Source organism: Dasypus novemcinctus, chromosome 31 (genome assembly GCF_030445035.2).
Source record: "Dasypus novemcinctus isolate mDasNov1 chromosome 31, mDasNov1.1.hap2, whole genome shotgun sequence".
Taxonomy (NCBI): domain Eukaryota; kingdom Metazoa; phylum Chordata; class Mammalia; order Cingulata; family Dasypodidae; genus Dasypus; species Dasypus novemcinctus.
Window position 1 is genome coordinate 41,920,002 of NC_080703.1, and position 26,878 is coordinate 41,946,879.

A 26,878-nucleotide genomic window follows, 5' to 3' on the forward strand; every position below is an offset into this window, starting at 1 on the left:
GGAATCGAACCCTAGACCTCCCATATCGTAGACGGGAGCCCAATCTCTTGAGCCACAGCCGTTTCCCAATAGCACAGTTTTAAGTCAGCTTTTCGATACCATATAGCACAGATACAGAAAACCGTGCAGTGGGATTTCACAGGGTGGGCGCCCAGGAAACGAGCTCGCAGACCAAGGACGAGAGCCCCCCGAAGGCCCTCACACCCGGGGGTGGCCCAGCCCTTCCCGGGCACCGCAGACGAGGCTGGCGGAGGCAGCACGTGCTTCTGTGTCTGGTTTCTTTCACTCTGTAGCTCCGTGAGGCGCTTCCACGGTTTTAACTGCAGTTCGTCTCTTTTCATTGCTGTGTGCTGTAGCATTGTGTCCCTCTACAGTTCAGCCACATGTAAGCATACGTCTGTTCCTTTTCCCCTGTATAAAAAGGCATGATTTGTCCCCAGACAGGAGCCCCGAGGTCCCTTCCCTGCGAGCCTCCTAAGATTCCACCAAAACATAGAGGCAGACGGGAAGTGGATGTGGCTCAACTGATAGAGCATCTGCCTACCACACGGGAGGTCCACGGTTCAAACCCCGGGCCTCCTTGACCCGTGTGGAGCTGGCCAAAGTGCAGTGCTGATGTGTGCAAGGAGTGCCGTGCCATGCAGGGGTGTCCCCCACGTAGGGGAGCCCCACACGCAAGGAGTGCGCCCAGCATGAAAGAAAGCGCAGCCTGCCCAGGAGTGGCACTGCACACATGGAGAGCTGACACAGCAAGATGACGCAACAAAGAGACACAGATTCCCGGTGCCGCTGATAAGGATAGAAGTGGACACAGAAGAACACACAGAGAGTAGACACAGAGAGCAGACAACTCGGGGGGAGAGAAAGAAATGAAAAATAATAATAAAAGAAAAAAACAGAGGCAGAGGGAGCGTGGTGCAGTGGTCCGACCATCAGCTCCTGCGTGAGGAGCCCGTGTCCGAGTGCCTGTCGCCTGCCCCCAGGCCTGGGCCAGCGCCTGGCGCGTCCGCAGTGGCAGCTCAGTCAACGTCAGTCGGAAGAGCAGCGCTTTGGCGCAGGGTTCAGGCTGCTCTGGTTCTTGCGTTCTGCCTGACCGTGGGCAGTTGGCTTCTGTAAACTCCATGTCCCCACCCCCTGAGATAGAGTGCTGCCCTTTGCAATGTTTTGGGGATGAAACGTGAAGTCCAGCACGGCACTGCGCCTCTGGCCAGCGCTCCGACTCCGCGTCTGTCTTCCCGCCTGGTCGGTTCAGTGGGACTGGGCCCTGGAGGCCAGCCCTGTCCCTGAAGCGGAGTTCTGCCATCGAGATGACCCACGGCATCAAGGAGAGAAGGCAGGCGAGGGCAGCGAGGGCGGCGAGGGCGGCGGGTGCTTGCGGGCACCGCGCCGTCGGGGAGCCCGTTGAGCAGTGCTCGCACCCGCAGTGGACTCACACGTCGCAGCCGGCCGTGCAGCTCCCGTCGTGCCACCGGCGCCTACCGTGCCTGGGGCTGGGTGGTCCCGGGGGCCCCGCACAGCGTCTGAAGGCGAGAGACCCCCTGGGCACCCAGGCCAGCCATGAGGCCAGCCGCCCGCTGTGGACCGTCCAGGCCAGTCCCGGCCGCTGAAAGGGAAGGGTCATTTCTAATCCTGCGTGAGGCCCCTCGCCACGGCGCGCTCGGTCCGGGCTGGGTTTTGGAGGAGGACTGCCCGGCGTGGGCCAAGGGGAGCGGAGCAACCAGGGGTCCAGGACAGGAGCAGTTGCCGCCAGAACCGACGTCTGGGGACGAAACGGGGACTCTCCCTGCCCCGCGTCCTAGGAAATCGCAGGCTTGGGATGTCGGCGTGGCCTTGCGCCAAGAGACCGGCATCACGTATTTGTACAGAGCCAGGGAGGGCAACGTCTCGTGCACAGTGGGGCGCATCTTTAGTTTAGTACAAAACGCAGCGACGGGGCCATGTGACCTTTCTGCGCAGGGTGGACCCGCTCAGCCCCGAGTCGGCACCTGCCACGGCGACGCTGTGCCACGAAGGCCGCGAGGGGACGGGCAGGGGCAGATCAAACGGGAGCCCCCTTGCAGGCCCGCCCTCTGCTCTCTGGGGGCCGCGGGGGCTTGTCCCGCCGCCGATGACCCGTCAATAGCCATCCTGCGCAGGGGATCCGGCCCCCGGGATTGGAGAGCGGGGCAAGGCCCGAGAGGCCAGGGGACCCGGGCGGGGGCTGGAGCAGGCCCCCACGCCTGGCCGCCCCCCTGCCCGGGGGTCACAGGGCTCCTTCCCCTGCTGCACCTCCGCGTGTGGCGGGTCTGCGGGCAGGCTCGACGCCACCGCAGCTGCCCGAGGGGAAGACTGAATTTTAAGTGTGGGTGCCTTTCTAGAACCTTCTGGTGGCGCATTAGCCCTAAGCCCACGCCCCTGGTCGGGTGAGGACAGCGATCAGGTGGGACGGATTGCCACCCTGCCTTTGCCCACTGCTGCTGGCCGTAGCGCTGCTTCCCCACGTTGCATCAGGCACGCTTACGGTCTCGGGGCACATCTGGAGGCCCCGGGGTGTCCAGGGGTGACACCGGGGGACGTGGCTTTGGAAGACAGATCCACACTCAGTTCTGGAGACCCTGGAGGAAACGGCTGTGCTGTTGCTGTACTCCCGGAGGAGCCGTGAACTGTCCTCCGTCCCGGGCTCTCGGGCCAGGACTTGGGGAGCCTTTATAGAAGGGGCTCCCCTCCTGGGCAGGGCCCTTGCTGGGCCGGCGCCGCCCAGAGCTCTCCAAGCACGCGCTGTGGCCAGGCTTGTCCCGGAGTGCCGGACCCCGAGAGAGAGGGCTCTCTCTCTCTGGTTGCCTGTGAAGAACAGCACTGGGGGAGACGTTTTAGCCAAGTACATGGGACTCAAGCTTAGCGTTTGCTGAGGATGTTTCAGACTAGGAAACAAATAAGAAGAGGAGCACAGTATTGATTTGCCACAGAGGTCTCACTTGAAGTGGATGATCATTCTCGGCTTGGATAACGTGGGCCTAAGGCTGCTGGGAGCCAGCGTTACCCTCACTCCTGTGGTTTGATGAGCTGGTCAGGCTTCTCTCTTTCCTTGTGGGATAATCAGGAATATTCCCAGGCTAAGTGAAGCGCACTGGCTCCGTGATTCTTGGGTCTATCTTAGACATCGTATCAGTCAGCTACTGCCACAGAACTGCTGTGTAACACAAGCACCCTCCCAGCTCCCCAGAACTCATTTATTCTCATAGATCTGTGGGCTGGCTGGGGCAGCCCTGCTTTCCTTGGTCACCTGAGGAGAGCGGGGTCCACGGGGCAGCCCTGCCCCACAAGTCTTCCCTGTCCGGAGACAGCCAGGTGGCCCGCACACGTTGTTCGCAAAGCGGTGGCAGAGCCACGCGGGCTCGAGCTAAACACAGACGTGCCTCTCCGGCGTCGGCCCGCGCCGTGTCCGCTGACTTCCCCTTGGCCAGGCGTGCGGGCTTCTGGCCGGCCGGTCCCTGCTCATCTGCTCTGGACCTTTTTCTCTCCTCTGCTCCGTGGCTCCTCCACATTCCCTCTGCACGTCTACGCAGCCGGCCCCTGCCCTGTGCCCGGAGCTCTCCAGCCCTGCAGCTCACAGATGTCGTCGTGGTCTCTTCAACACGGGAGCCCTGGCTGGGCCGCCCTTCCAGAAACAGCCGCGAGCTCTGCCTCCCTCTGCTCTGTCCCTGCAGCGGTCGTTCCTCCGACCTCGTGCCGTCGTCTCGCCGCCGTGCGAGGAAGGCTCCTTGGGGACAGGCCTGTGTCCCTCTTGCTCCTGCAACATCTGCAGTGACCGCTGAGCACTGGGCAAAACATATCCACGCCAGATAGGCGTCGGGAGGCAGGAGCATGGCTGAAGGTTGTCAGCGTGAGCTGGGGCGCGGCGGGGATGGGGCGTCCCCCCTCTGGCGCCCTCCCTTCCACCTTGACACCGCTCCAGAAGGTGCTTTCCACTTAGATTAGAGGGAAGCTTTCTCTCCCTGGCTTCTAGAAATTTTTCCTTCTAATTTCGCCTTCAGGGACTACGTAGAGAAGAGGAGCATTCTTCGTCGTTTTCTCTCTTTGTATTACACCTCTGTTAGCTGTTTATTAACCTTATAGAAAAGGAGAAGGAAGAAAGTACAAAGTATACCTAATCCACCCTTCATAATTACTGCATTTTGTATATTTTCTTAGAGTTTGTTTGTCTCTTTTTAACATAAAAGTTCACGTACAGCTCATACTACAGTTATGTAGGTTGGTTTTTCTTCCATAATATTGCATCTAAAGTGTTCTTCTGCATTATTAAACTCCCAGGACTTTTTAGGGCCTGTGTAGTATTTCATTGGATGGAAATCTCCTAATTTATTGAGCTCTTTTTCTACAGTTGACTATTTGGGTTGCTTATATTTTTATGGAATTTTAGAAATGATGCTTGTAGATGAAGTGTGGACAACATTGATGGTTATTACCTCAGAAGAGACTGAAAGAAGTTAGGGTTCCAGGTCAAAGAGAATGGACTTTTTGTTTCAGCATCTTTTTTTTTTTTAACATTTATTTCTTTCTCTCCTCTCGCTCCCCCCATTGTCTGCTCTCTGTGTCCATTCGCTGTGTGTTCTTCTGGGTCCACTTGTGTTCTTGTCAGCGGCACTGGGAATCTGTGTTTCTTTTTGTTGCATCATCTTGCTGTGTCAGCTTTCCATGTATGTGGCATCACTTCTGGGCAGACTGCGCTTTCTTTGTGCGGGGCGGCTCGCCTTACAGGGTGCACTCCTTGCGCGTGGGGCTCCCCTACGCGGGGGACACCCCTGCGTGGCAGGGCACTCCTTGCACGCATCAGCACTGCGCATGGGCCAGCTCCACACGGGTCAGGAGGCCCGGGGTTTGAACCCTGGACCTCCCATGTGGTAGGCAGACGCTCTATCAGTTGAGCCACAACCACTTCCCTATTTCAGCTTCTTGAGACATTGTCGAATGGTTTTCTAGAAAGCCTGTGCTGTTGAAAGGCCCTTGAGCACTGTGAGCTTTGCCATTTCCCCACACCTTCACCGGGAGTATGCATTTTCTTTTCAAAATTTGCCCATTTTCTAAGCAAAAGAGAGGTTTGCTGACCATCTTGAGTGCACGTGTGTGAGAGAGAGAGCATTGTTGCCAGTTCGTGCCATTTGCCCATTTCTGCTTTGGTATTTTTACCTACTTATTTGTAAAAGCTTCATACCTATAAAGAATACTAACCTTGCCTCTTTTGTTGCAAATACTTTTCTCGTTTTATGGGTTGCCTTTCCCCTTGTTTATGGGTCTGCGGGGAGAGAGACGTTCAAGGTCGTTACACAGTCGCGTCCGTCTTGTCCTTCGTGGTTCTGGGCGATGCCGGCAGTTTCAGGGGCTCCAGTGTGGCTTGGAGAAGTCTGACTCTCTCCTTCCCTCCTTGTGGGGGGAGGTCACACGGCTGTGTGTCCCGTTACCACGCAGGCTATCATTCGACGTGCTGGTGTGCTTGAGCAGCGACCCACCTCCCATCGCCCAGGGGCCAGGGGCCGTCCACCGCCCCATTTCCCAGATGAGAACGCACGTCCCCGAAGTCCAGCTCCCGTTTCCCGACTCAGCTGGCCCTGGTCCAGCCCTCCGTCCTGCAGTCCCTTTCTAAAGGAGCCCGGCTTTGGGGCCATCCCCGGAAGGACAACGGCCCCCTTGGCGTCTTCTGCGGGGCATGGCCCTGCTCCGTTTTCCTTCCCACCCTCATCACCCAAGACAACTCTTGGGTCGTCTGAGATGTGTCATGCCAGTCGCTGGATTGCGCAGAACTCGTACCTGGTACAGCGACTGGAGCTGTACACCCAAAGGAGCGTGTTCAGGCGGAAACCATCCGGGACATCTCCCCCTGCGCCCGTCTCCACCTCCCGACCAGAGCTGCCCACGTCACACAGACCCCCAAGAGGGCCCACACCCAGGGCCGTGTGACAGGCTCAGAGCTGGGTGCTGTGTTGCATCCACCCTCCCTTAAAAAAAAAAAAATCCCTCACCTAAATATAGTTTTCTCTTAAAAACTGTCTCTAAGTGGCTGTGCTTTAGCCTGGGTTAAGTCCTCCCCAGCGCGTCCTGACGCTGGAGCGTGAAAAGGAAGGTAAATGCGTGAAATCAAATGGTGATTGCCGACAATGAAATTTGGGCTCCTAAAATCAAGAATATTATTCAGAACTGCGAGGTAAATTAGGCTCATTCATTCTGCTGGGGCTAGACCGTGGCTGTGTGCCTTCTTTAATTAACATGCTGAAAAGATGTTCTGATTGGAATTATTAGCGAGTGCGGCGAGCACTGGCGCTGCGCGAGGCTTCTGCCACAGCCGGGCTCACACCCACCCCTGCCTTCTCTCTCCCCCCCCAGATGCCTCGCACGGTGGGACAGATGGAGTATTCATCTTCGAAGCTGTTTCTCCAGAAGACAGCAAAACCGTGCAGGGCTACGACGCTATCGTGGTCGAGCAGTGGACGGTCCTGGAGGTAAGCGTGCCCTCGGCAGGCCTGCTGCCGGGTTGGGGAGGGGCGGCCTTGCCCGCTTGCCAAATCTGGGGCGCAGGTGGGGTCCTCCTACGAGAGGGAGTTTGGCCGGGGCGCCCGAGCCCCTCCTTGTCCAGGTGCAGGGATGGGGGCATCCCATGCCAACCTTTGGGCAGTGAAAACAGGTACCTGCACCTTTTGGTGGAAAGAGCTCTTCTTGATTAATTTGCTCATACCAAAACGCTAAGCAAATGGCTCGTGGCCTCAGTGTCGTCTGGAGCTAGGACCCCGGGCCCCGCTGCTGTCACACTTAGAAGAAATGGGCACAGGGTCCATTCGGTCTTCACACTTAGTCTAAGAGGCGAGGCCTGCTACTGGCCAGCTTTACAGATGAGGAAACTGAGGCACGGGGGCGTAGGTCCTGGCCCGAGGCTGTGCGTACGTGCTCAAGCGCGCGTTGGAGAAACGTCGACCCGCGAGCTCTGAGGTGTCGTGGGCAGGGAAACGCCTCGAGTCACGTTCCCCTGGGCCGCGAAGGGCCAGCTTGTTTCGGGGACCCCGGGGTGTGCCCTGGAGGCGCTGCGCTGACCGTGGAGGACGGATTTGGGGTGGCCTCGTGCACCCCCCGCAGGCGGCACTCGCGGGCAGAGCGGTTTGGACGCAGGGACCCGCTCGTGGGCGCCGGCCCGTGGGCTGCCAGGAGTGCAGGGGTGGGGGTCCCAGCGGGCGCTGCCCACCCGTCCCAGGCATGGGAGGCCTGGGGACCCACCCGACGCCCTTGGGAGCGGCAGCCCTGCCCGGGGGGTCCCTGTGCTCAGTGTCCCGCGTCCTGAGCCTACGGGCTTCTCGGGCTGCGGCGACAGAAGCGGGGCGTCCACACCTGGCCGGGGGCACGGCCGCGTCAGGAGCCGGGGGCCAAGGTCAGCCCTGCCTTGTCTTCGGGCTTTTTCTAGGCTCCGCGCCCCAACTGGAAAGGGCACGCAGAGCAAGGAGGCTCTGCTGGAGTTTTGGGGTCCAGCGGGGCAGGGGCTGGGGGACGACGGGCAGCGGGTCCAGTCCCCGTCGACACCTGCACGCGCCGCTGAGCAGCCCAGCGCATGAGCGCCGGTGCCCCCAGTCACTGCAGGACCGAGGGGCCTGGGCAGGAAAGGGGGCTCGGGGGCAGCAGTCAGCGCCGCTCTAGAAAGCGGTTCCCAAAGTGCGGGCGCCCCGGGCCGGCAGTGTCAGCCCCACCTGGGAACTTAGTGGAAATGCTCGTTCTCGGGCCCCAGCCCCGAGGCCCGGGCTCAGAAGCCCTGGGCAGGGGCCTGGAGAGCTGCATTCGACCAGCTGCCAGGCGGTCCTGGGCCCGGCAGCGGGCTCCCTGTTTTGAGAACCCGGGTCTGGGAGAACGGCGCAGGTGCTCGCGGGGTGGCCGGTGACAGGGGGCGGGAAAGGTGCCTCCGCGCCGTCTGCCCTCAGCCTCTGGCACCCACCCTGACCCGTGAGCGGCGTGGACGTGGGCTGGGTGACGCTTCTGCGCGGGGGGACAAGGCCGGAAACTCACATGAGGATACACCTGCCCTTTATTTTCATTTTAACTTTTATTCACCTCTATGCAACGCGCAATTTCCCGTTCCACCCACTTGAGTTGTACGTTCCATGATGATAATCCCACACACGGTTTTGCAGTACCGTCACCACGTTTGTTTTTTTTTTTAATACAGAGAGGTCCATTCTATGAGTTAAGGAATTAGGGCAGGAGACGTTGACATTTACCCAGAAACTTTGCCTGGATATTCCGGCGGTTTCCGGGAGAGACTACCTGTCGCTCGCAGGCGGTCGTGCTGAGGGCCTCGACTCTTCTTTTTGAACACGTATCTGTTGGGAGAGTAGCTCGGGGATCTCCCGTCCCTCCAGACGCTGCTTTGGCTTTCCCCCAGGAGTCCCTGGGAATGAAATTGGATTTCGAGGCCTGTGTCCTTGCCGGCTTGCAAGGGCCGATTCCGTGCGCCTCTTTGCAGCCCCGCGTGCTCCCCTGGCCTGTGTCTCGTCCCGTTTCAACATCACGACACGCAGGTGTGGCTGACGGTGGTGGAAACAGAGCCTCTGAATTTGCTGACGGGGAGGACAGCACAGGATGGCTCTGGGGTGTCGCTTACCAGTCTCCCTGCGTTGAGCCTGCTCGTGCGCGTCCCCACGGTGCGTCTCTCCAGGTCGTGAGGAGCGGCTGTGTCCCGGGCAGCCCGTCCCCTCGGGCTTATGAGTGTCTCCCTTTGGGAGCCGACGTGGGCAGCCCCCGAGAGCCGCTCTGACCCCTTCTCCCTCTGCGCCCGCCGTTCCCGTGTGTAAGCCCCCCGCCTCCTGTCCCCGTCAGCGTGCCTGTCTCCACGGGGTTCCTTGGCCTGGAGAACCTGTCCCTGTCGCCCGGCGCACCCCGACAGAGGCTTCCTGATGGGTGGCGGCCTCGGGGTTCAGCCCTGGGGAGGCAGCAGATCTCAGCGTCGACCCCGTGCCAGCATCACCGGGAGGGTTTAAACACACGTCCAGGCCCCCCCGCCACGGGTCCCTTCACGGGTCAGTGCGGGGCCGAGCCGGTGCGTTTCTAACTTGTCCCCAGGCTTTGGGGCTCCAAGGGCATAACTGCGTGAGCAGAACGACGGCGGTGCCCAGCGCGGGGCCAGCTTGTCCAGGGCGCACGCTCTGGAGGGCCCCTATCGACGCCCCCGGCCGGCCCCCTGCCCCTCTCCTGCATTCGCCCCTCCAGAGCACGTGGGTGCTGGCCAGTCCCCTCCCCTTCCACCCTCTAGCCCAGCTACTTCCTTTCGTCCACGCCCTCTGGCTTCTGGAAAGTTCTTTCCCCTTGAAGGCCTGGGCAGGTCCCTCTGACCGCTGGTGACCCTGCTTTTCTGGCAGCCGCTGTCCTGCCGGCCCAGGCGTGACCTCTGGCCACAGATCCTCCCCGGCGCTTCCTCCTCCCCCACGGCTGGGACCGCCCGGCCGCCCCGTCCTGGCCGCCCTCCCCCCTGCACACCCACACACAACCGCACGCACACGCACTTCCACCTGGAAGTGCTCCTGATCGGCGCGCCCTGCTGCGTGCGCCGTGCTGGGAGGCTGGGAAGAGGGCAGGCTCCGGACCCACCTGGGGCGCATCCGCCCCTACGTTCCCAGCCAAGTACTGCGCGCGTGGAACGTCAGCCACCCTGTGCCCGGCCCCCCTTCTAGCTGCGTACACGGGGCTGCTGCTAAGAGCCTCGCAGAACCGAGGGGAATTAAGAGGTGGGACACTTGGAAGATTGGGACTGAGACGCAAGCACCCGGTAAATACCTCCTTTGCTGGTCACCTGGCTTCACGAGGCAGATCTCTCCCCATCTCCTCCTCTTATTCTGAAAGCAGAGGAGGCTGAGCTGGAAGCGGTGTCGAGGCAGGTGCAAACAACGGCATTTTCTCAACGGGAAACCCAAGCCCTAAAATTACAGACAGTTGCGGGTAGGATGGAAGTCCACCCATAGGGCACTTATGGGGGGCATTTTGGTTTTTTTTGAAGATTTATTATTTATTTCTCTCTCCCCCTGCCCCCCCAGTTGTCTGCTCTCTGTGTCCACTCGCTGTGTGTTCTTCTGTGACCGCTTCTGTCCTTAGCAGCAGCATGGGAATCTGTGTTTCTCTTCGTTGCGTCATCTTGCTGGGTCAGCTCTCCGTGTGTGCGGCACCATTCCTGGGCAGCCTGCATTTCTTTTGCGCTGGGCGGCTCTCCTTACAGGGCGCACTCCTTGCGCGTGGGGCTCCCCTACGCGGGGGACACCCCTGCATGGCACAGCACTCCTTGCACACATCAGCCCTGCGCATGGGACAGGGGGCATGTTGTTTCCTCTCTCTGAGCTGACCATCTAGAGTGTGAGCAGGAAGTAATTCCTTGAAAGTGGGGGCAAGATGGAGGCCGGGTGACGGGCAGGCGTCCCGAGAGCATCCTGGGGCCTGACGGCGCCTGGGGCCCGGCGCCAGCCCGCCTGCGTGTCAAGGTCACCGCCGGGGGCTGGGCTGACCGCCGGGGCCCCTGTCCCTTGTGGAATGTCACGCCCGACCCAAACATCAGACGGAAATGAAAGCACTTACATATGAGGCAGGTGGCCCGGTGGCTGGGGGGGAATCGAAAAAGTCACTCGAAAAGGAGAGGCAAGGAAAACCCTGCCGTGTGCACGTCTTATTTCAGCGCGACATGCGACATGCACCTCCGCTTGCCCGGCGTTTTGAGTACAGAGGGCACCGTCCGCCTCACCTTCCTTGCGTGGACCACACGCCAACGGCGCCGTGACACTCACCAGGGCCAGTTGCTCGCGAACCCGCCGGGGTTTTTTCGCTCTTCTCCCCCATTTTCCAGTCTCTTGCCCCACGCCTAGTTCAGCTGTCGTTATTTTTAAGTGACTCTCCTTTCAGAGTCTTTCCCAAGCATTCCGCTTAGTTTTCCTGGAAACAACTTTGAGTCCCCGTACAGTTTATCAGTTTAAGTAAATTTAAGACATGTCGTCGTGATCTTGGGTTTGACCGGCCACAGCGGGTCTGGGACACAGAAGACTGTGCGCGGCTGGTGGGGACAGAAGGGCGGCGCCCGTCCCAGGAGCAGCTGCCCGCAGGACCGGGCCTTGCGCCGACGCGGCCGGGGACGGCCTTGGCCCGGGGCAGCCCGCGGGGGCCCCCGACGCCCCGAGGTCCCTGGCGAGGGGCAGCGTGGGCCGCTCCTCCCGCTGTGCGGTGAGGTGGCGCCTGGCTGACTCGCTCGCGCGGCGTCTCCTGTGGTTTCTGCCCGTTTGCCCAGCCTGTCTTTGGCTTCTCTGTGGGTCTCGTACCTACTTTGTCCTTTTTCTGGACCCTGAAGTCAGAAGACTGACTGAGCACGTCTTCGCAGACGCTGGGGTTCCCCAGGGCCCTGGGGCCATCGTCCACTTTATTGATCTCTCTTCTCCGTGGGGGCCACGAGGAGCTTGGCAAGGTGCGTTCCCACAGCTCAGACCTCCTCGGCCCGCGCCGACTGCTGCCCTGCCTGACGCATTAGGGCCGCTTGCCCCGTGGACCCGGCTTCTGGGGACGGGTCCCTTCTCTCCAGGGCTCCAACCCTCTTTTTAACCACTCGCCCTGGGATTTCGCCAGGAGGTGACACAAGTTTCTGTGACATCTAGAATCCACCACCTTCTGCTCTGACCGGGGAGCCAGTATTGGTTCTTTTTAAACCACCTGGCGTTTCTCTCCAGGCCACGGTTTTGCCGTGATGACTTGGTTGTGACATCACAGCCTTTGGGCCCGGGGGGCAGCCCCTGCCTTTCTCCTGTGATGCAGGCGAGGTTCCCACAAACGACCGCTCCCCAAGAAGGGCCAGGGGTCGGGACGCAAGCCTCCCCCCCAGTGCCAGGAGAGTGGGGGGCTGTACGGGGAGAGCGGCGCCCGCCCCGAGCCCACGCGTGAGACGTCCTCGTCCCTCTCCGTCCTCGTCCCCCTCGCCTGCAACGGCGTGGCAGCGTGCTGGGGGCTCCGCCGAGCGCCGTCGTCAGGCTTGCGCTCACCTGAAGTCGTGAGGCAGCTTGCTGCACCTGCGGGGTCTCTAAGGCCCCCCAACCCATGACAGCGCTCCACACCTCAGGCCCACCTCATCTGGAGAAAGAGCGGGAAGCGGACTTGGCCCAGTGGTCAGGGCGTCCTCCTACCACATGGGAGGTCCGAGGTTCAAACCCTGGGCCTCCTTGACCCGTGTGGAGCTGGCCCATGCGCGGTGCTGATGCGCGCAAGGAGTGCCGTGCCACGCAGGGGTGTCCCCCGCGTAGGGGAGCCCCACGTGCAAGTAGTGCGCCCCGTAAGGAGAGTCACCCAGCGCAAAAGAAAGTGCAGCCTGCCTAGAAATGGTGCTGCACACACGGAGAGCTGACACACAAGATGATGCAACAAAAAGAAACACAGATTCCTATGCCGCTGACAACAACAGAAGCAGACAAAGAAGAACACGCAGCAAATAGACACAGAGAGCAGACAACTGGGGCGGGGGGGGGGGGCGGGGAGAGGGGAGAGAAATAAAAGATAAATTTTGGGGGAAAAAAAAAGCTCAAAAAGCAAATGCGTTTCTTAATACCGTCTCCATCCTGTTGTCAAAAGCTGGGAGGGTAAGAGAAGGCTGTCCGGACTCTGTTTCTGTAGGTGATTTGCAGCCACGGGAGAAATAATTGCAGGGAGCAAAGGAGAGAGTGGTAGGTAGAAACCAGTTCCTTTCACGCGGGTTGAGAAAGCACAGGGCGTGAGCCGTTTTTTTGACAGCCCAGGTGTGCCTGGAGCTGACGGGTCCCCGCGGGCAGCGGGCAGCGGGCAGCTGGTGAGCATCCCACTCTCGCCCGGGGGGCGCGGGCAGGCCCCTGCAGCCTCCTTCTCTTGCACTGGGGTCCAGGGAAAGGCAGCTCGAGGCCCGGCAGCTGCACGCCCTGCGGCCTTCGCGCCCGTGGACTTGGTTGTCCCCCGTTGGGGACGCGCGTCTCCTCGCTGGACGGGCCCCAGGCAGGTGGGCCTGACCGGTGTGCGGGGGCAGCCGCGGGCGGCGGGAGTTCAGCCAGCCCAGGAGCGGGGGCCGCGGGGCCTGGCCCGTCCCTGGCTGGCCCCGCACGTGGGCAGGGCTGCGGCTGGGACACCCTCCCCGGGGGACTCTGCGCGGGCAGGGTGCGGCGCCCGGCTGGCCTCTGTGAGGGCCGCCTCGTCCCAAGTCCCTGCTGCCAGGATGGACATCGCCGTCCTGCCCCCAGCTCTGGGCGGGGCAGGCTCTGGTTGCCACGGCCACCGCTGAGCGTGGCGGGCGCGGGGGCTGTTCCTGCTGGGCCTCGGGTCCAGTGCGCTGAGCCGGGGGCGCTGGCAGGGGGGCGGGGGTGAGGCCGGGGGTGAGGCCGGGGGTGGGTCCCAGGCAGGGGGGCGTTGGGGAGGGGCCACGAGGCCAGGGGTGGGTCCCCTGCTGGCACCTCGGGCCGGGCAGGGCTCCCAGGAGGGGCACAGCCGGGTGCTCGTCCACCTGGCCGGTGCGTGTGACCCTCCGCCCTCCCCCTCCCCTCCCTCCACTCTTCCCCCATTCTCCCCCTCTCCTGCCCTCTGCCCCCTCCACGTGCTCCACCCCTTCCCTGCCCCTCCCCCTGCTCTCTGCCCCCTCCCCTCCCTCCCACCTTCCCCCATTCCTGCTTCTAGAGCCAGAGCTGAGCCTCAGGCCCCGTTTCCCTGTCCACGTGTCGCGCAGGGAAAGCTTGGAGCTGGGTGAGGACGGCGGTTCCTGGCTTTGCCGGCCAGCGCCTCCCCGGTCACGGGGGCCCCAGGTCTCGCCGGGGAAGCACCAGGCGGCTGCTTCAAACGCCCATTCCCAGGCCCCCCCCAGAGCCCCTGACTGGGCAGGTCTTGGTGGGGGCCTGAGAACCTGCATTTCTGACCAGCACCGGGGCCCCAGGCGCGCCCCTGAGGCTGGCCAAGCAGGGCCTGCTCTTGGCAGGGGACGTGACCTTGCGGTGGGCGACCCAGGGGCGTCGGCAGCTCCGCGGGGCTGTGCGTCCGCCTCTCGAGCCATGGCCCCCTCTCCCCAGAAGTCCGCCCGTGGGGAGCGGACCTGCCTGCCCGGGCGCCCCCTGGCCTGGAAGCACCTCGAGCTCAGCGGCCGGCTCAGGCGCCGGGCAGCCCACGGGGTGAGGTGGGGGGCTGCCCGCGCACTTCCCTGGCCCCCGACGCCACGTGCGCCGTCTGCGCCCCCGGGGGCCCCCTCCGAATGCGCCATGCCCCCCCAGGCAGGCCCCATCCTCGCACTCGAGGCCCCGGCTGGCCCCGACCTGTGCCCGTGGTGCCCCAGAGACCCTTCCCCTCCGCGGCCCTGCCAGGGGACCCTGTGCCCAGACGCCCAGGGGACCCTGTGCCCAGACGCCCCCGAGGCCCTTCCCCACTGCGGCGCTGCCAAGGGACCCCGCCCCCGTTCCCGCAGCCTGGGCTGAGCCGGCCGCGGGCTGGTGGCTGCGCTCACCCTCGTGCCCCTGCTCGGACGCGAGGGGAGGGGTCTGTAGGGCTCAGACATGGGGGTCCGGGCCACGTGGGGACCTCAGAGGCCCTCCGAGGAGCCGGGCTCCAGCGGGTGCTCAGGCGGGGCGGGGCCGCCTCAGTGTCGGCCGGAGCCCGGGGTTCGCCAGCCCTGGGGCAGCGGCTGCTGGTGGGGTCAGTGGGGCCTCCTGCCAGGGCCCGTCCTGCGGGTGCAGCCACGCGCTCAGCCAAGGCACGGGCTTAGCCCCACCACCCGCTCCTGCTGGGACTGAGCGCGGCCTGCGCCCACCGAACCCTGGACATCGGGGAGGGCGGCCTGCGCCCACCGGCCCCTGGACATCGGGGAGGGCGGCCTGCGCCCACCGAACCCTGGACGGCGGGGAGGGCGGCCTGCGCCCACCGAACCCTGGACGGCGGGGAGGGCGGCCTGCGCCCACCGAACCCTGGATGGCGGGGAGGGCGGCCTGCGCCCACCGAACCCTGGAGGGCGGGGAGGGCGGCCTGCGTCCACCGGCCCCTGGACATTGGGGAGGGCGGCCTGTGCCCACCGAACCCTGGACGACGGGGAGGGCGGCCTGCGCCCACCGAACCCTGGACGGCGGGGAGGGCGGCCTGCGTCCACCGGCCCCTGGACATCGGGGAGGGCGGCCTGCGCCCACCGGCCCCTGGACGGCGGGGAGGGCGGCCTGCGCCCACCGGCCCCTGGACGGCGGGGAGGGCGGCCTGCGCCCACCGAACCCTGGACATCGGGGAGGGCGGCCTGCGCCCACCGGCCCCTGGACATCGGGGAGGGCGGCCTGCGCCCACCGAACCCTGGACATCGGGGAGGGCGGCCTGCGCCCACCGAACCCTGGACATCGGGGAGGGCGGCCTACGCCCACCGGCCCCTGGACGGCGGGGAGGGCGGCCTGCGCCCACCGGCCCCTGGACATCGGGGAGGGCGGCCTGCGCCCACCGGCCCCTGGACGGCGGGGAGGGCGGCCTGCGCCCACCGGCCCCTGGACATCGGGGAGGGCGGCTTGCGCCCACCAAACCCTGGACATCGGGGAGGGCGGCCTGTGCCCACCGGCCCCTGGACATCGGGGAGGGCGGCCTGCGCACACCGGCCCCTGGACGGCGGGGAGGGCGGCCTGCGCCCACCGGCCCCTGGACATCGGGGAGGGCGGCCTGCGCCCACCGGCCCCTGGACATCGGGGAGGGCGGCCTGCGCCCACCGGCCCCTGGACATCGGGGAGGGCGGCCTGCGCCCACCGGCCCCTGGACATCGGGGAGGGCGGCCTGCGCCCACCGAACCCTGGACATCGGGGAGGGCGGCCTGCGCCCACCGGCCCCTGGACGGCGGGGAGGGTGGCCTGCGCCCACCGAACCCTGGACATCGGGGAGGGCGGCCTGCGCCCACCGAACCCTGGACGGCGGGGAGGGCGGCCTGCGTCCACCGGCCCCTGGACATCGGGGAGGGCGGCCTGCGCCCACCGAACCCTGGACGGCGGGGAGGGCGGCCTGCGCCCACTGGCCCCTGGACATCGGGGAGGGCGGCCTGCGCCCACCGAACCCTGGACGGCGGGGAGGGCGGCCTGCGCCCACCGGCCCCTGGACGGCGGGGAGGGCGGCCTGCGCACACCGGCCCCTGGACATCGGGGAGGGCGGCCTGCGCCCACTGGCCCCTGGACGGCGGGGAGGGCGGCCTGCGCCCACTGGCCCCTGGCTGGCGGTGTGCGCGGTAGAGGCAGAGTGCCCTGTGCTCACTGAGGCCGCGTGTGCGCGGGCGCCGCAGGCCCGATGGTTTGTCAGATGTTCCTGGGCCCCCGTGACCGCCCTGGGCCGCCCCACTGCTGTCGTGGGCCCTGACGTGTTCGCGGTGAGGTGCGCGCTGCCCTGGGGACGCCCGGAGCCCGTCTGTCCATCCGGGCGGGCAGCTCCGGCGGAGGCGCCCTCTTCCGCGCTCCCCGCTGAGGCAGGCGCTCCGGGCCGGGGACAAGCCCCGGGGGCGATCGGCACCCGCCAGGCCGGCCTCCCCTTGTTGGCTGGCGGGCGGAGGCGCCCGGGGCCCTGACGCGGCCTCTCTCCGCAGGGCGCCGAGGTGCGGACCGACTACGTGCCCCTGCTGGCCTCGCTGGCCGCCTACGGCTGGCGCCTCGCCTGCGTGCTCGCCACGCCCGTGCTCAGGACCACCAGGTAAGGCGGCGCCGCGGCCCCCAGGTATGCCCTGCTCCCGTCGGCGCCTGCCGCAAGCCCACAGGCCCCTCCAGGGACAGGTTAGAGGGGCCCCCCTGCCCTGCAGTCCCCGACGACGCCCATTTGTCGTCCTCTGGCCAAGACGCTAGCCTGTTGTTGTTTTAAGATGTTAGTCCTCTCTGTCCCCCCTCGTTTGCACTTGCTGTCTGCTCGTTGTGTGCTCTCTCTGTCTGCTCATTTTCTTTTCAGGAGGTTCCTGGGACCTCCTACGTGGGAGGGAGGCGCCCAGTCGCTTGAGCCACATCCACTCCCTGCTTGTTGTGTCTCTCGTTCCTCCTCGTGTCTCTTCCTTCCGCCATCTTGTTGCGTCAGCTCGCCGTGCCGGCTCGTCACGTCTGCTCGCTGTCTTGCTTGTCTTAAGGAGGCACCGGGAACCGAACCTGGGCCCTCCCGTGTGGTAGGCGGGCGCCCAAACGCTAGAGCAACACCCGCTTCCCAAACAGCAGAGCCTCGGTCGGCACGTTCCGTCGTAGGGGCTGCTGCGTGCTGGGTGGCCCCGGGGGCCGCTCCCAGGGGCCCTTCTCGGGCGGCACCCGCTCTCAACCCGGGGGCCTCCCCCCTGCAGGGCAGGAAGCTCTCCATTCGGCTCCGTGGCTGCTGTTCCATGCCAAGGGGTGGAGTGTGCAGCCCCCAAACTGCCTCTGAAGGGACCCCCGGGGAGCGCTCGTCCGCGTGCTGCCCTGTGCCCCGGCCCGCCTTCACGTCTCCCCCCGGCCGATGGTGTCTCCCCCAAGGTGGCGTGTCCCCGCGTCCCTCGAGCAGTGGGAGAGGGAGGGGGCGGAGAGCAGGGCTGACCTGGGAGGCGGCACCGGGCCCGGGCGTTGACGTGGGGCCCCCGGGGACCGTCCCCGCTGAGCGCGTGTGTGTTGCAGGGAGGGCCACGTGTCCACCAAGCAGATCGTCTTCCTGCAGAGACCCTGCCTGCCGCAGCGAGCCCGGAGCAAGGAGGCCAAGGTGAGCGCCGCAGGGCCCCTCCCCGCCGCGCCCGTCCCCCGCGGGGGGCCGCTGCCCCAGCCCGGGCCCAGGGACCGTGGAGGGCCTGGCGGCCTGAACGGCGCCGTGGCTGCCACAGAGGCGGGGGTCCCCAGGGCCCCAACGTCCCCGCTGCTCCTCGGCCATAGCTGGGCCCCCGGAGGACAGGCTCGCGGCCCCCAGGCCAGCCTCGGTGTCCTCGCACTCCCCACCAGCCCCCCACAGGGCTTCTGCTCCCCACCAGCCCCCCACACTCAGCCCCTCTCCCCCTCAGCCCTCCCTCAGCCCCCCCCACCACTCAGCCCCCCACAGGCCTCTGCTCGGCCTGCGGCCTGGAGAACGCCCCTCCTCTCCTCTGCTCAAGCGTCCCCTTCTGAGGACGGGCCCCCTGTGACCCGCGCAGGCTCCTGGGGCACGCCTGGAGGCCCCCCTTCCCTTGTCCCCCCCCAGCCTCTGCGTGACCCCCCCACGTCCTGCCGGGGACGTCCCACGGCCACGCTGTGGTGCAGAGGCCGCCCTTGCCGCGTCCACTCCGAGTCCCTGGCGTGGCCGGCACTCAGCAACCCTCTGCAGCGTCAGCACCGGAGTGGGCACCCCAGCCTGAGCCGGGCGTCGTGTCCAGCCCGGGGACCCCAGTGCTGGCCTCAAGTCCAGGGCCAGGCCCCGCAGGGCCGGCACCCAGGACGGCCGATGAGGACCCAGCGGGCAAGGCTCCCACAGGACCTGCGGCGGCGAAGGGAAGCCCCTGTGTCTGGGAGCGCGACTTTCCTAGCAAATTAATGCTAAAGTCCTTCCGAGGTGACGGGCGATTTCCACACAGTGGGAGAAGGCCCCCTTCTAGCCGAATGTGCGGGCAGGTGGCCAGACAGTCCTGAGAGCGTGCGCGCGAGCTCCACTCACCTGCAGCCGGGGGCCCTGGGCGCGCTGCGAAGGGACTTTCAGCACAGGCCTCTTGGACCTGGGTGGCAGCGGGGTGTCCCCGGCTTAGACCCGGCGGGGACCGCGGGGCACAGGCGCGCCGGCCGGGGAGTGCCAGGGCGGGCTGCCCCTTCACGGTGCAGCCGTCACAGCTGCCGCCCAAGAAGCGGTTGCGGTCGCGCCACCCCAGCCGGGGGAAGGGGTCGTGTGGCTCGTTGAAGTCCATTTCTTAAAGGAGACAGGGAGGCCCGCGTGGCCAGGGCGGCGGGCGCTGAAGGCGGAGGAGAGTGGAGGGGCGAAGCCCCCGGGGGAGAGCCAGCCGCGGAGGCTGCCCGGTGCCGCCTCCCCGGCTCGGTGGGTAAGCCCTGCCCGGGGGCTGCTTCCCCCAGGGGCTCCCAGCGCGGGGCCCGGGGACGCACTGGGCGCTGGTTGGAAACGCAGGCTCGCCCCCGGCCCCCACCCGCAGAGGCAGAAGCCGTGGGCACTGGGCGGCGGGCTGGGTGTCAGTGGGAAGTGGGGGCGACTCCGTGGCCATCCAGGTCTCAGCTGGACCGGCTTCTTGCCGTGCTTACTGTGGACAGACTTTCACCTTCATCGCCGCTGATTTTTTTTTAAACGGGCCTGTCTAGGAATCTTCGGTGTCGATGCTTGTTATTACTCAGCCAAACCAAAACATCCTGAACAGCAGCGACACCTGCTCAGCCCGAGACGCCGTGCCCCCCGACGGCGGGGGCTCACATGCCATCCTGAGCCTGTCCCGGGAACAAGGGCTGGGGAGGTTGGGGCTGGAGCACTGTGTCTGGAGCCCACCCCTGTTTTTTCCCGGCTGTCAGACTTCAAACCAGTTACTTAACCTCTCTGAATCTCTATGAGCTCACCTGCAAAATGGTGCCCGGGGGTCTCCGGAAGTGGGGATCCCTGTCACACGGACGAGGCGCCTCGTGCACGCGCGTTCCTTCTTGGCAGGTGTCCTGCTGAAGACCTGCCCGCCCCGCCCCGAGCAGTCAGTGTTTGGATTTCCCGATGCAAGGCCTGGCCACTGCAGCTGTCCTGCGAGAGAGAGAGAAGAAGGGACGGCGCGGCCAGCGTCTCCCAGGGAACCTGGCCGCAGCAAACGTGAAAGCTGGGGCGGGACGGGCCCGGGCAGGGCCGGGAGCTGGGGGCGTCCCCCCCATGCCCCTCTGAGGACAGGAAGCGGCACAGCCCTGGACGGTACTGGCGGGTTTTTCCCTGACGACTCTGGAGCGGGCCACCCGGCGCGGCGCCAGCCCCCCGGTCCTCCCTACCCTGCATCTGGGGTTCCCTGCGGACGCGGCTGGCGTGCCACCCTCCAGGCCAGGCAAGGTCAGCAAGGCATTCACGTTAAGCAGCGGCTTGGGGACGTGCGGGGAAGGCCTGGTGGGTGGAACCGCCAGTGGCCGGTCACTCCACAATTGTAGAGGGCGGTTCCCGTCAATGACCGTGCGGATTCCCCCCGGAGAGGGCACAAGCCCTGGAGGCAGAGACACCCGGTGTGGAGATTAAGGCCCTGAACCTCAGAGAGTAACTGGCCTCACGGGCGCCAGAGCCGGGGCCGAGCCAGGCCGCGGCCACCCGGCCATCCCGCGCTGACGTGTGGCATCTTCGCGCCTCGTCGCTGAGATAATCTCGTATTTTTGGCAAAAGGTTAACTGGCTCCCCCTCTGCAGCCTCAATGGGCCTTTTTCTGAAGTGTGCGGCAGGCAGAGGCCCGGTGTGGGGCGCTCAGCTTCACGGAGCGCCTTCCGCTCGGGCCGGAGCCCAGCGCAGTGCAGCCACCCGCCACGAGGCCGCCAAGCACGAACCAGGGTGCCCGCTGGAGCGCGGGCGGCAGCAGAGGCAGCCAAGGCCGAATGTCGGCGGCTCTGGCTCACGCGGGCACCAGGGGGGAGGCTGAGGCAAGGCTGCGGCGGTGGAGCGAGCTCGGGGCACCCCAGGCCGCCGGCTGGTGGGCCCAGGGGAGGAGGCGAGCCCGCGCGGGGCGGGCAGGGCAGGGCACCGCTGAGGCCTGGCGCAGGTACGGGCCTCACGCCTTTCTGCTCTCTGCACTCACGGAACATTCCGGTTTACCAGTCTGGTCCAAAAGGCGGCAAATCCGAGAACCATGGGAGAGTTTAGAAGAACGTTCGGGGAAGCGGACTTGGCACAGTGGATAGGGCGTCCGCCTACCACATGGGAGGTCCACGGTTCAAGCCCCGGGCCTCCTTGACCTGTGTGGAGCTGGCCCATGCGCAGTGCTGATGCCCACAAGGAGTGCCCTGCCACGCAGGGGTGTCCCCCGTGTAGGGGAGCCCCACACACAAGGAGTGCACCTGTAAGGAGAGCAACCCAGCGCAAAAGAAAGTGCAGCCTGCCTAGGAATGGCACCGCACACACGGAGAGCTGACACAGCAAGATGACGCAACAAAGAGAAACACAGATTCTCGGTGCTGCTGATGAGGAAAGAAGCGGTCACAGAAGAACACACAGCGAATGGACACAGAGAGCTGCAATGGGTGGGAGGGAAGGGGAGAGAAATAAATTTAAAAAAAAAGATATCTTTAAAAAAAAAAAGGTTTGCTTTGAGTCGACAGTGCACCCCGAAGGCTCTGGGGGTGGCCGGTGTGTGACCCTCCAGCCAGCACACCCGGGGCTTGCCCAGCACGGCACTCAGAACTGGTCACGGTCAACTTGCGAAATCGCTGCCCGCCGACGGCGCAGCGCCCCTCGTGGCCCCGCTCCAGCGCGGGAGGAGCTGCCACCCGAGGCCGCGGCTTAGGGGTTGAGCTGCCAGCATGGGAGCCTTGTGCCCACCTGAGGGGGGGGAGCCTGTAGGGCAGCTTCTCCCGCACCGGGGCGCCCGCGGTTCCCTGGCAGGACGGCGCCCTCCAGCTGGGGCCCCCTGCGCCCGCGCGGGGCTTTAAACAGCACTTCCCGCCGCTCGCGGTCAGGGCAGGCGGCCAGGCTGTCCCCTGTGCGCGGGGATGCGAGCCCACGGTCAGCACCCCAGGACCGGCTCCACGCTGGCGCTGGTGGGGGCGGCTTCTGGGGGCACGGGGCCACCCTCCCAGTGTCCCCTGCCCACCCACACGACACCCTGAGGGTCGGGAGAGGACGCTGCCAGGGCGCGGGGCGCAGAGGGCGTGACAGCCCTCGCCCCATCCCGGCCTCCCAAGTGACGGGGTTTCGGGGTCCCCACGTGCGCGTGCCCTCTGCTGGGGGGCTGGGCAGGACGTGACCCCTCGTCCGAGGGGCGCCCAGGCTGGTGGCTCCGGCCGCCCTGCAAGGCTGGGGCTGCGTCCTGTCGGGACCAAGCGTGACTCACCCCGCCCTCTGCTCTAGTTCCAGTGGCGACTCTCCAGGGACAACACGCACGTGCGGCGCTCCTGGAGGCCGGGGGCCAGGCGCGGGCCCAGGGGCCGGCGGCCGGCAGAGGACGGGACGACACAAGACGGGCCCTCCAGGGCCGGCGACGCGGGCCACAGTGCGCCGGGGCGGCCCCACGGGGACGGGCCGCCGGGGGAGCAGGGCGTCCCCAACCACACCGGAGAGGACGGCGCTGCCAGCCCCGGGGAGGACGGCGCCCCGTGCAGGGGCACACCGGCCCGAGGCGACTGAGTGGGCCTGCTGGAGCCGGGGGGCGGCCGGGGGGCGGGGGGCCGGCTGGCTCGCTGCCCTCAGGGTGCCCAGCGGTAGGCGGCAAGCGCTGGGTGCTGCCCGGGGCCTGCCCACCCGGGGGACACTCTTGTCACCTCCGTGCCCCCCTGGCTGCAGACCCAGGCTGGCCTCTGGGCAGTGGCCGGGCCCCAGTGCCTCCTGACCTTCGGCTGCCCTTCCCCTGACCCCCCCGACCCTGCCGCTTCAGCAAGAAGGCCCCCGGGGCAGGAGGTGCCACCCCCCGGCCCTCTCGGTCCCGCGGCAGAGGCTGGCAGCCTGGCCCCGGAGCGCCCGGTCTGCGCACCTGCTCCTGCAGATCGCCCGAGCGTCGGGTCAGGCCTCGGGCCCCAAACCGTGGTCTACGTTTTGTGCCCAGCGCCCCGCACGGCCACGTGACTGCCTGCTGCTGCGGGGCGCCCCCGCCGTGCGCTCTTCTACCCTGTGTGTCGTTGGCTAGGTTGTTACCCACACGCGCTCGGTCCTCACGTGTTTCTGTCCCGGAAGTACTGGTCAGGCTTTAAGTAGACGCAGCTGGGAGCCTGGAGAGAATGTCGACTGTCCCGGGGGGAAGCACGGCCTGCCTCTCTTTGTTGGTTACTTAAAGCAATAAATCCTCTCTGAGTTTAGTGCGTTGTATTATTTACCGTGTCACACCCAGTCCTGACCCAATAGCCGGATAGCCCAAGCCGACCACCGTTTTAAAGCCAGCCTCGCAGAACGGCCTGAGATCTGCGGAGAGAAGGGAGGGTTCCCATCGGGCCCGCTGTCCCTGTCATCGGCGCCTTACGCTGCTGTGGCATGCTGGGCACGACCACCGAGCCCGCGCTGACCCGCTCCCTCCAGAGCCCGAGGTTTGGGCCCGATGCCTTTGCCGTGGCCGGCTGCGTTCCAGCTGCTGCCGCAGCGTTGCCCACGCAGCTCACGGGACCGCGCTGGGGCTTCAGCGCCATCTGCCCGCCTGCGTCCTGGAAGCCGGGGCTGCGCGGGCCCAGGCAGCGCCCCTGGGGGCTCTGCGCCGCCCGCACTCGCTGCCGGAGCCGCCACCAGGGAAGCACCTTCTCCCTCCTGGCGTGGCCTTCGCGCTGACCATCCTGCACCCCCCCGAAGGACCTTGTAGGGGGCCTGTGCCTTCGCACCTGCAGAGACCCTCCTGTCGTGCCGCGTGGCGGGGGCTTTCAGTTGGCTCCTGTGTCCCTGTCAGTACTCCCTGCAGTGAGTACCTCTGGCTGTTCTTTGAGCACTTTCTCACTTTCTGGTTCTACCAGAAGCTCAAGGCTCCTCCCCGAGCATCAGCCGTTTCTGATTCTCCTCTTTTTTGGAGAATGGCATCAGAAACCCAACCTGAGGGCTCTGTGCGCTTGGGGCCGCTGGTGTGTCTAAGTGCCAGGCCCTTGCACCGACAGCAAAGAAGCAGGCCCCTAACCCTGCACACGCACCTGCAGATACTTAAAGCAAGGACACGAGTCTCTAACCTTGGTACACACACCTGCAGACACACAGAGCAAAGAAGCGGGTCTCTAATCCTGCACACACACCTTCAGATACAAGAAAGCAGGTCTCTAACCCTTGTACACACACACACACCTGCAGATACTTACAGCAAGGACATGGGTCTCTAAACCTTGTACTCACACATACACTTACAGCAAAGAAGTGGGCCTCCCACCCTTGCACGCACACATGCAGGTATTTAAAGCAAGGTCGCGGGTCTCTAGCCCTGCACACACACCTGCAGATGCAACAAGAAAGTAGGTCTCTAACCCTTGCACACACACACACATGCAGACACAAGCACATGAGTCTCTAACCCTTGCACACACACCTGCAGATGCTTACAGCATGGAAGCTAGCTTCTAACACACACACCTGCAGATACAGCAAGGATGCGAGTCTTTAACCCTTGCACACACACCTGCAGATGCAACAAGAAAGCAGGTCTCTAACCCTTGCACACACACACCTGCAGACACAAGAACGTGAGTCTCTAACCCTTGCACACACACCTGCAGATGCTTACGGCATGGAAGCTAGCTTCTAACACACACACCTGCAGATACAGCAAGGATGCGAGTCTTTAACCCTTGCACACACACCTGCAGATACAACAAGAAAGCAGGTCTCTAACCCTTGCACACACACCTGCAGACACAACAAGAAAGCAGCTCTCTAACCCTTGCACACACACCTGCAGATACAACAAGAAAGCAGGTCTCTAACCCTTGCACACACACCTGCAGACACAACAAGGATGTGAGTCTTTAACCCTTGCACACACACCTGCAGATACAACAAGAAAGCAGGTCTCTAACCCTTGCACACACACTGCAGACACAACAAGGATGTGAGTCTTTAACCCTTGCACACACACCTGCAGACACAACAAGAAAGCAGGTCTCTAACCCTTGCACACACACCTGCAGATACAACAAGAAAGCAGGTCTCTAACCCTTGCACACACACACACCTGCAGACACAAGAATGTGAGTCTCTAACCCTTGCACACACACCTGCAGATGCTTACAGCATGGAAACTAGCTTCTAACACACACACCTGCAGATACAGCAAGGATGCGAGTCTTTAACCCTTGCACACACACCTGCAGATACAACAAGAAAGTGAGTCTCTAACCCTTGCACACACACCTGCAGATGCTTGCAGCATGGAAGCTAGCTTCTAACACACACACACACCTGCAGATACAGCAAGAAAGCAGGTCTCTAACCCTTGCACACACACACCTGCAGACACAAGAAAGTCTCTAACCCTTGCACACACACCTGCAGATGCTTACAGCACGGAAGCTAGCTTCTAACACACACACCTGCAGATACAGCAAGGATGCGAGTCTTTAACCTTTGCACACACACCTGCAGATACAAGAAAGCAGGTCTCTAACCCTTGCACACACACACACACCTGCAGATACAAGAAAGTGAGTCTCTAACCCTTGCACACACACCTGTAAATGCTTGCAGCACGGAAGCTAGCTTCTAACACACACACACCTGCAGATACAGCAAGGACGTGAGTCTCTAACCTTTGCACACACACCTGCAGATACTTAGGCCCCATCTGTCGTAGGCGACCCTGAGTCCCCGCTGGCGTGTCTGACCACTCTGCTGGCAGGTGCGCATTCCCGCCTCCCTTGCTCTTCTGTACACCACACGCTTCTAACGCCCAGCAGCGTGGCGACGCCACTCTTTATTTGTGAAAAGAAGATGGAAAGTGGAATTCAAGTATCGCCAGGTTAGTAAGTGCCAGGACCAGCCCCCCTCACACACCTCCCCACTGCCCAGGAAGGCTGACCAGCTGGTGCGAGGAGAACTACCTTTCTACAACAAAACGGCACATCGATTTCTCAGCACGCACCTCGGCTTTTAGGTAAGTTATTTAATGAGGAGCATCTTCCCTGCCTGAAAGGTTATGAAAATACAACACACTTGCAACATATTTCTATAGAGCCGTGTTGACAACCCTCGTCCAGCCGTATCGTGGTTTCCTCTTGATTTCTGAGCCAGCTCCCTACCCTTTCCCAGAGCTCACCTGAAATGGGCCGGTGCGAAGAAAACTCTCTCTAAATGACATTTCCCCACTGTTAACATCTAGCCAGCACTTTGATTTAATAAAAATACTGCCTCTTGGCACATATCCTAGAGGATCACAACTTTTAGAAAACACGCTGGCTGGAGGCAGGCTGGACGCAAGCAGCTCCCGCCTCACAGCTTTGAGGCGCAGGGTCCCAGGCTGCATCCTGCCGGCAGAGCCTTAAATCACTCAGTTTGGGTGGCACTTTCAGTAATGAAAACACGTCATGTTGGCTATGTTTATCGTGGAAAAAAAGTGAAAGTTCGCTGGGTCTAGCTTGAATTCCTTGGGGAGTCTGGCCCTAGGGCCGGCTAACCATTCCTGAAGAGCTTAATTTTCCACCCAGCCTCTCGACTCCTGCTGATTCCGGCAAGAGAGCCGCCCTCGTCTGCACTTAGGGCCACCGTGGGGCTCTGACCTGCTCCTGGTGCCCCGGAGATGCGGGCTGGGAGCGGCCTGGGCCGGCGGCTGCACAGGCGGCCGGGGGAGTTGAGCTTGGAGCTGTGATTCAGGAGCACCAGCTGCAGGAGCCCTATACCTGCTCCCAAAGCCTCTTCCTTTGAAATGAAATGGTTTTCTACATGTGGGGACCAGCCCAGCCCCTAAAATCCTCTCCCAGCGTCCTGGATGGCCATTTCAGATGGGGGCTTCTGGAAGGAAATTTCATTTTCCTGTGACTGCTGGTGAGTGAAAGGCGGGCGTGTGGACTGAGGCCCAGGAAGAGCCCTGCAGGCGCACGGGGCTTGGCAGCAGGGGGCTGTGCAGGCACACGGGGCTTGGCAGCAGGGGGCTGCGGCTCTGTGTTTCTGGGAAGAATGGGGTTCCGGGGCGATCAGGAAGTGGGGAGCGACATGGAGCTCTGGCCCCGTCCCTCCACTGAGTGGCCTGGCGGGCACCAGGGGCCGAGGGGCAGGGGGGACTGGCCCCGTCCCTCCACCGTGTGGCCTGGTGGGCATCCAGGGGCCGAGGGTGCACAGATGGCTCGGCCCACTCCTCTGCCTGTGGAGGAGGAGAAGGGAAGCGTTC

The 26,878-nt window shown here is 64.1% G+C and overlaps 1 protein-coding gene across 1 annotated transcript in view; it reads left to right on the top strand.

Moving 5' to 3' along the window:
• Positions 1–22,372, top strand: part of RFTN1 (raftlin, lipid raft linker 1) — a 194,960-nt gene extending 172,588 nt beyond the window's left edge. The window contains 4 exon segments of the mRNA XM_058290796.2: positions 6,358–6,473; positions 16,559–16,662; positions 17,595–17,676; positions 21,952–22,372. Of these exon segments, the coding sequence (XP_058146779.2) occupies positions 6,358–6,473; positions 16,559–16,662; positions 17,595–17,676; positions 21,952–22,227 (578 nt within the window). The 3' untranslated portion in view covers positions 22,228–22,372.
• The last annotated feature ends 4,506 nt before the right edge of the window (positions 22,373–26,878 follow it).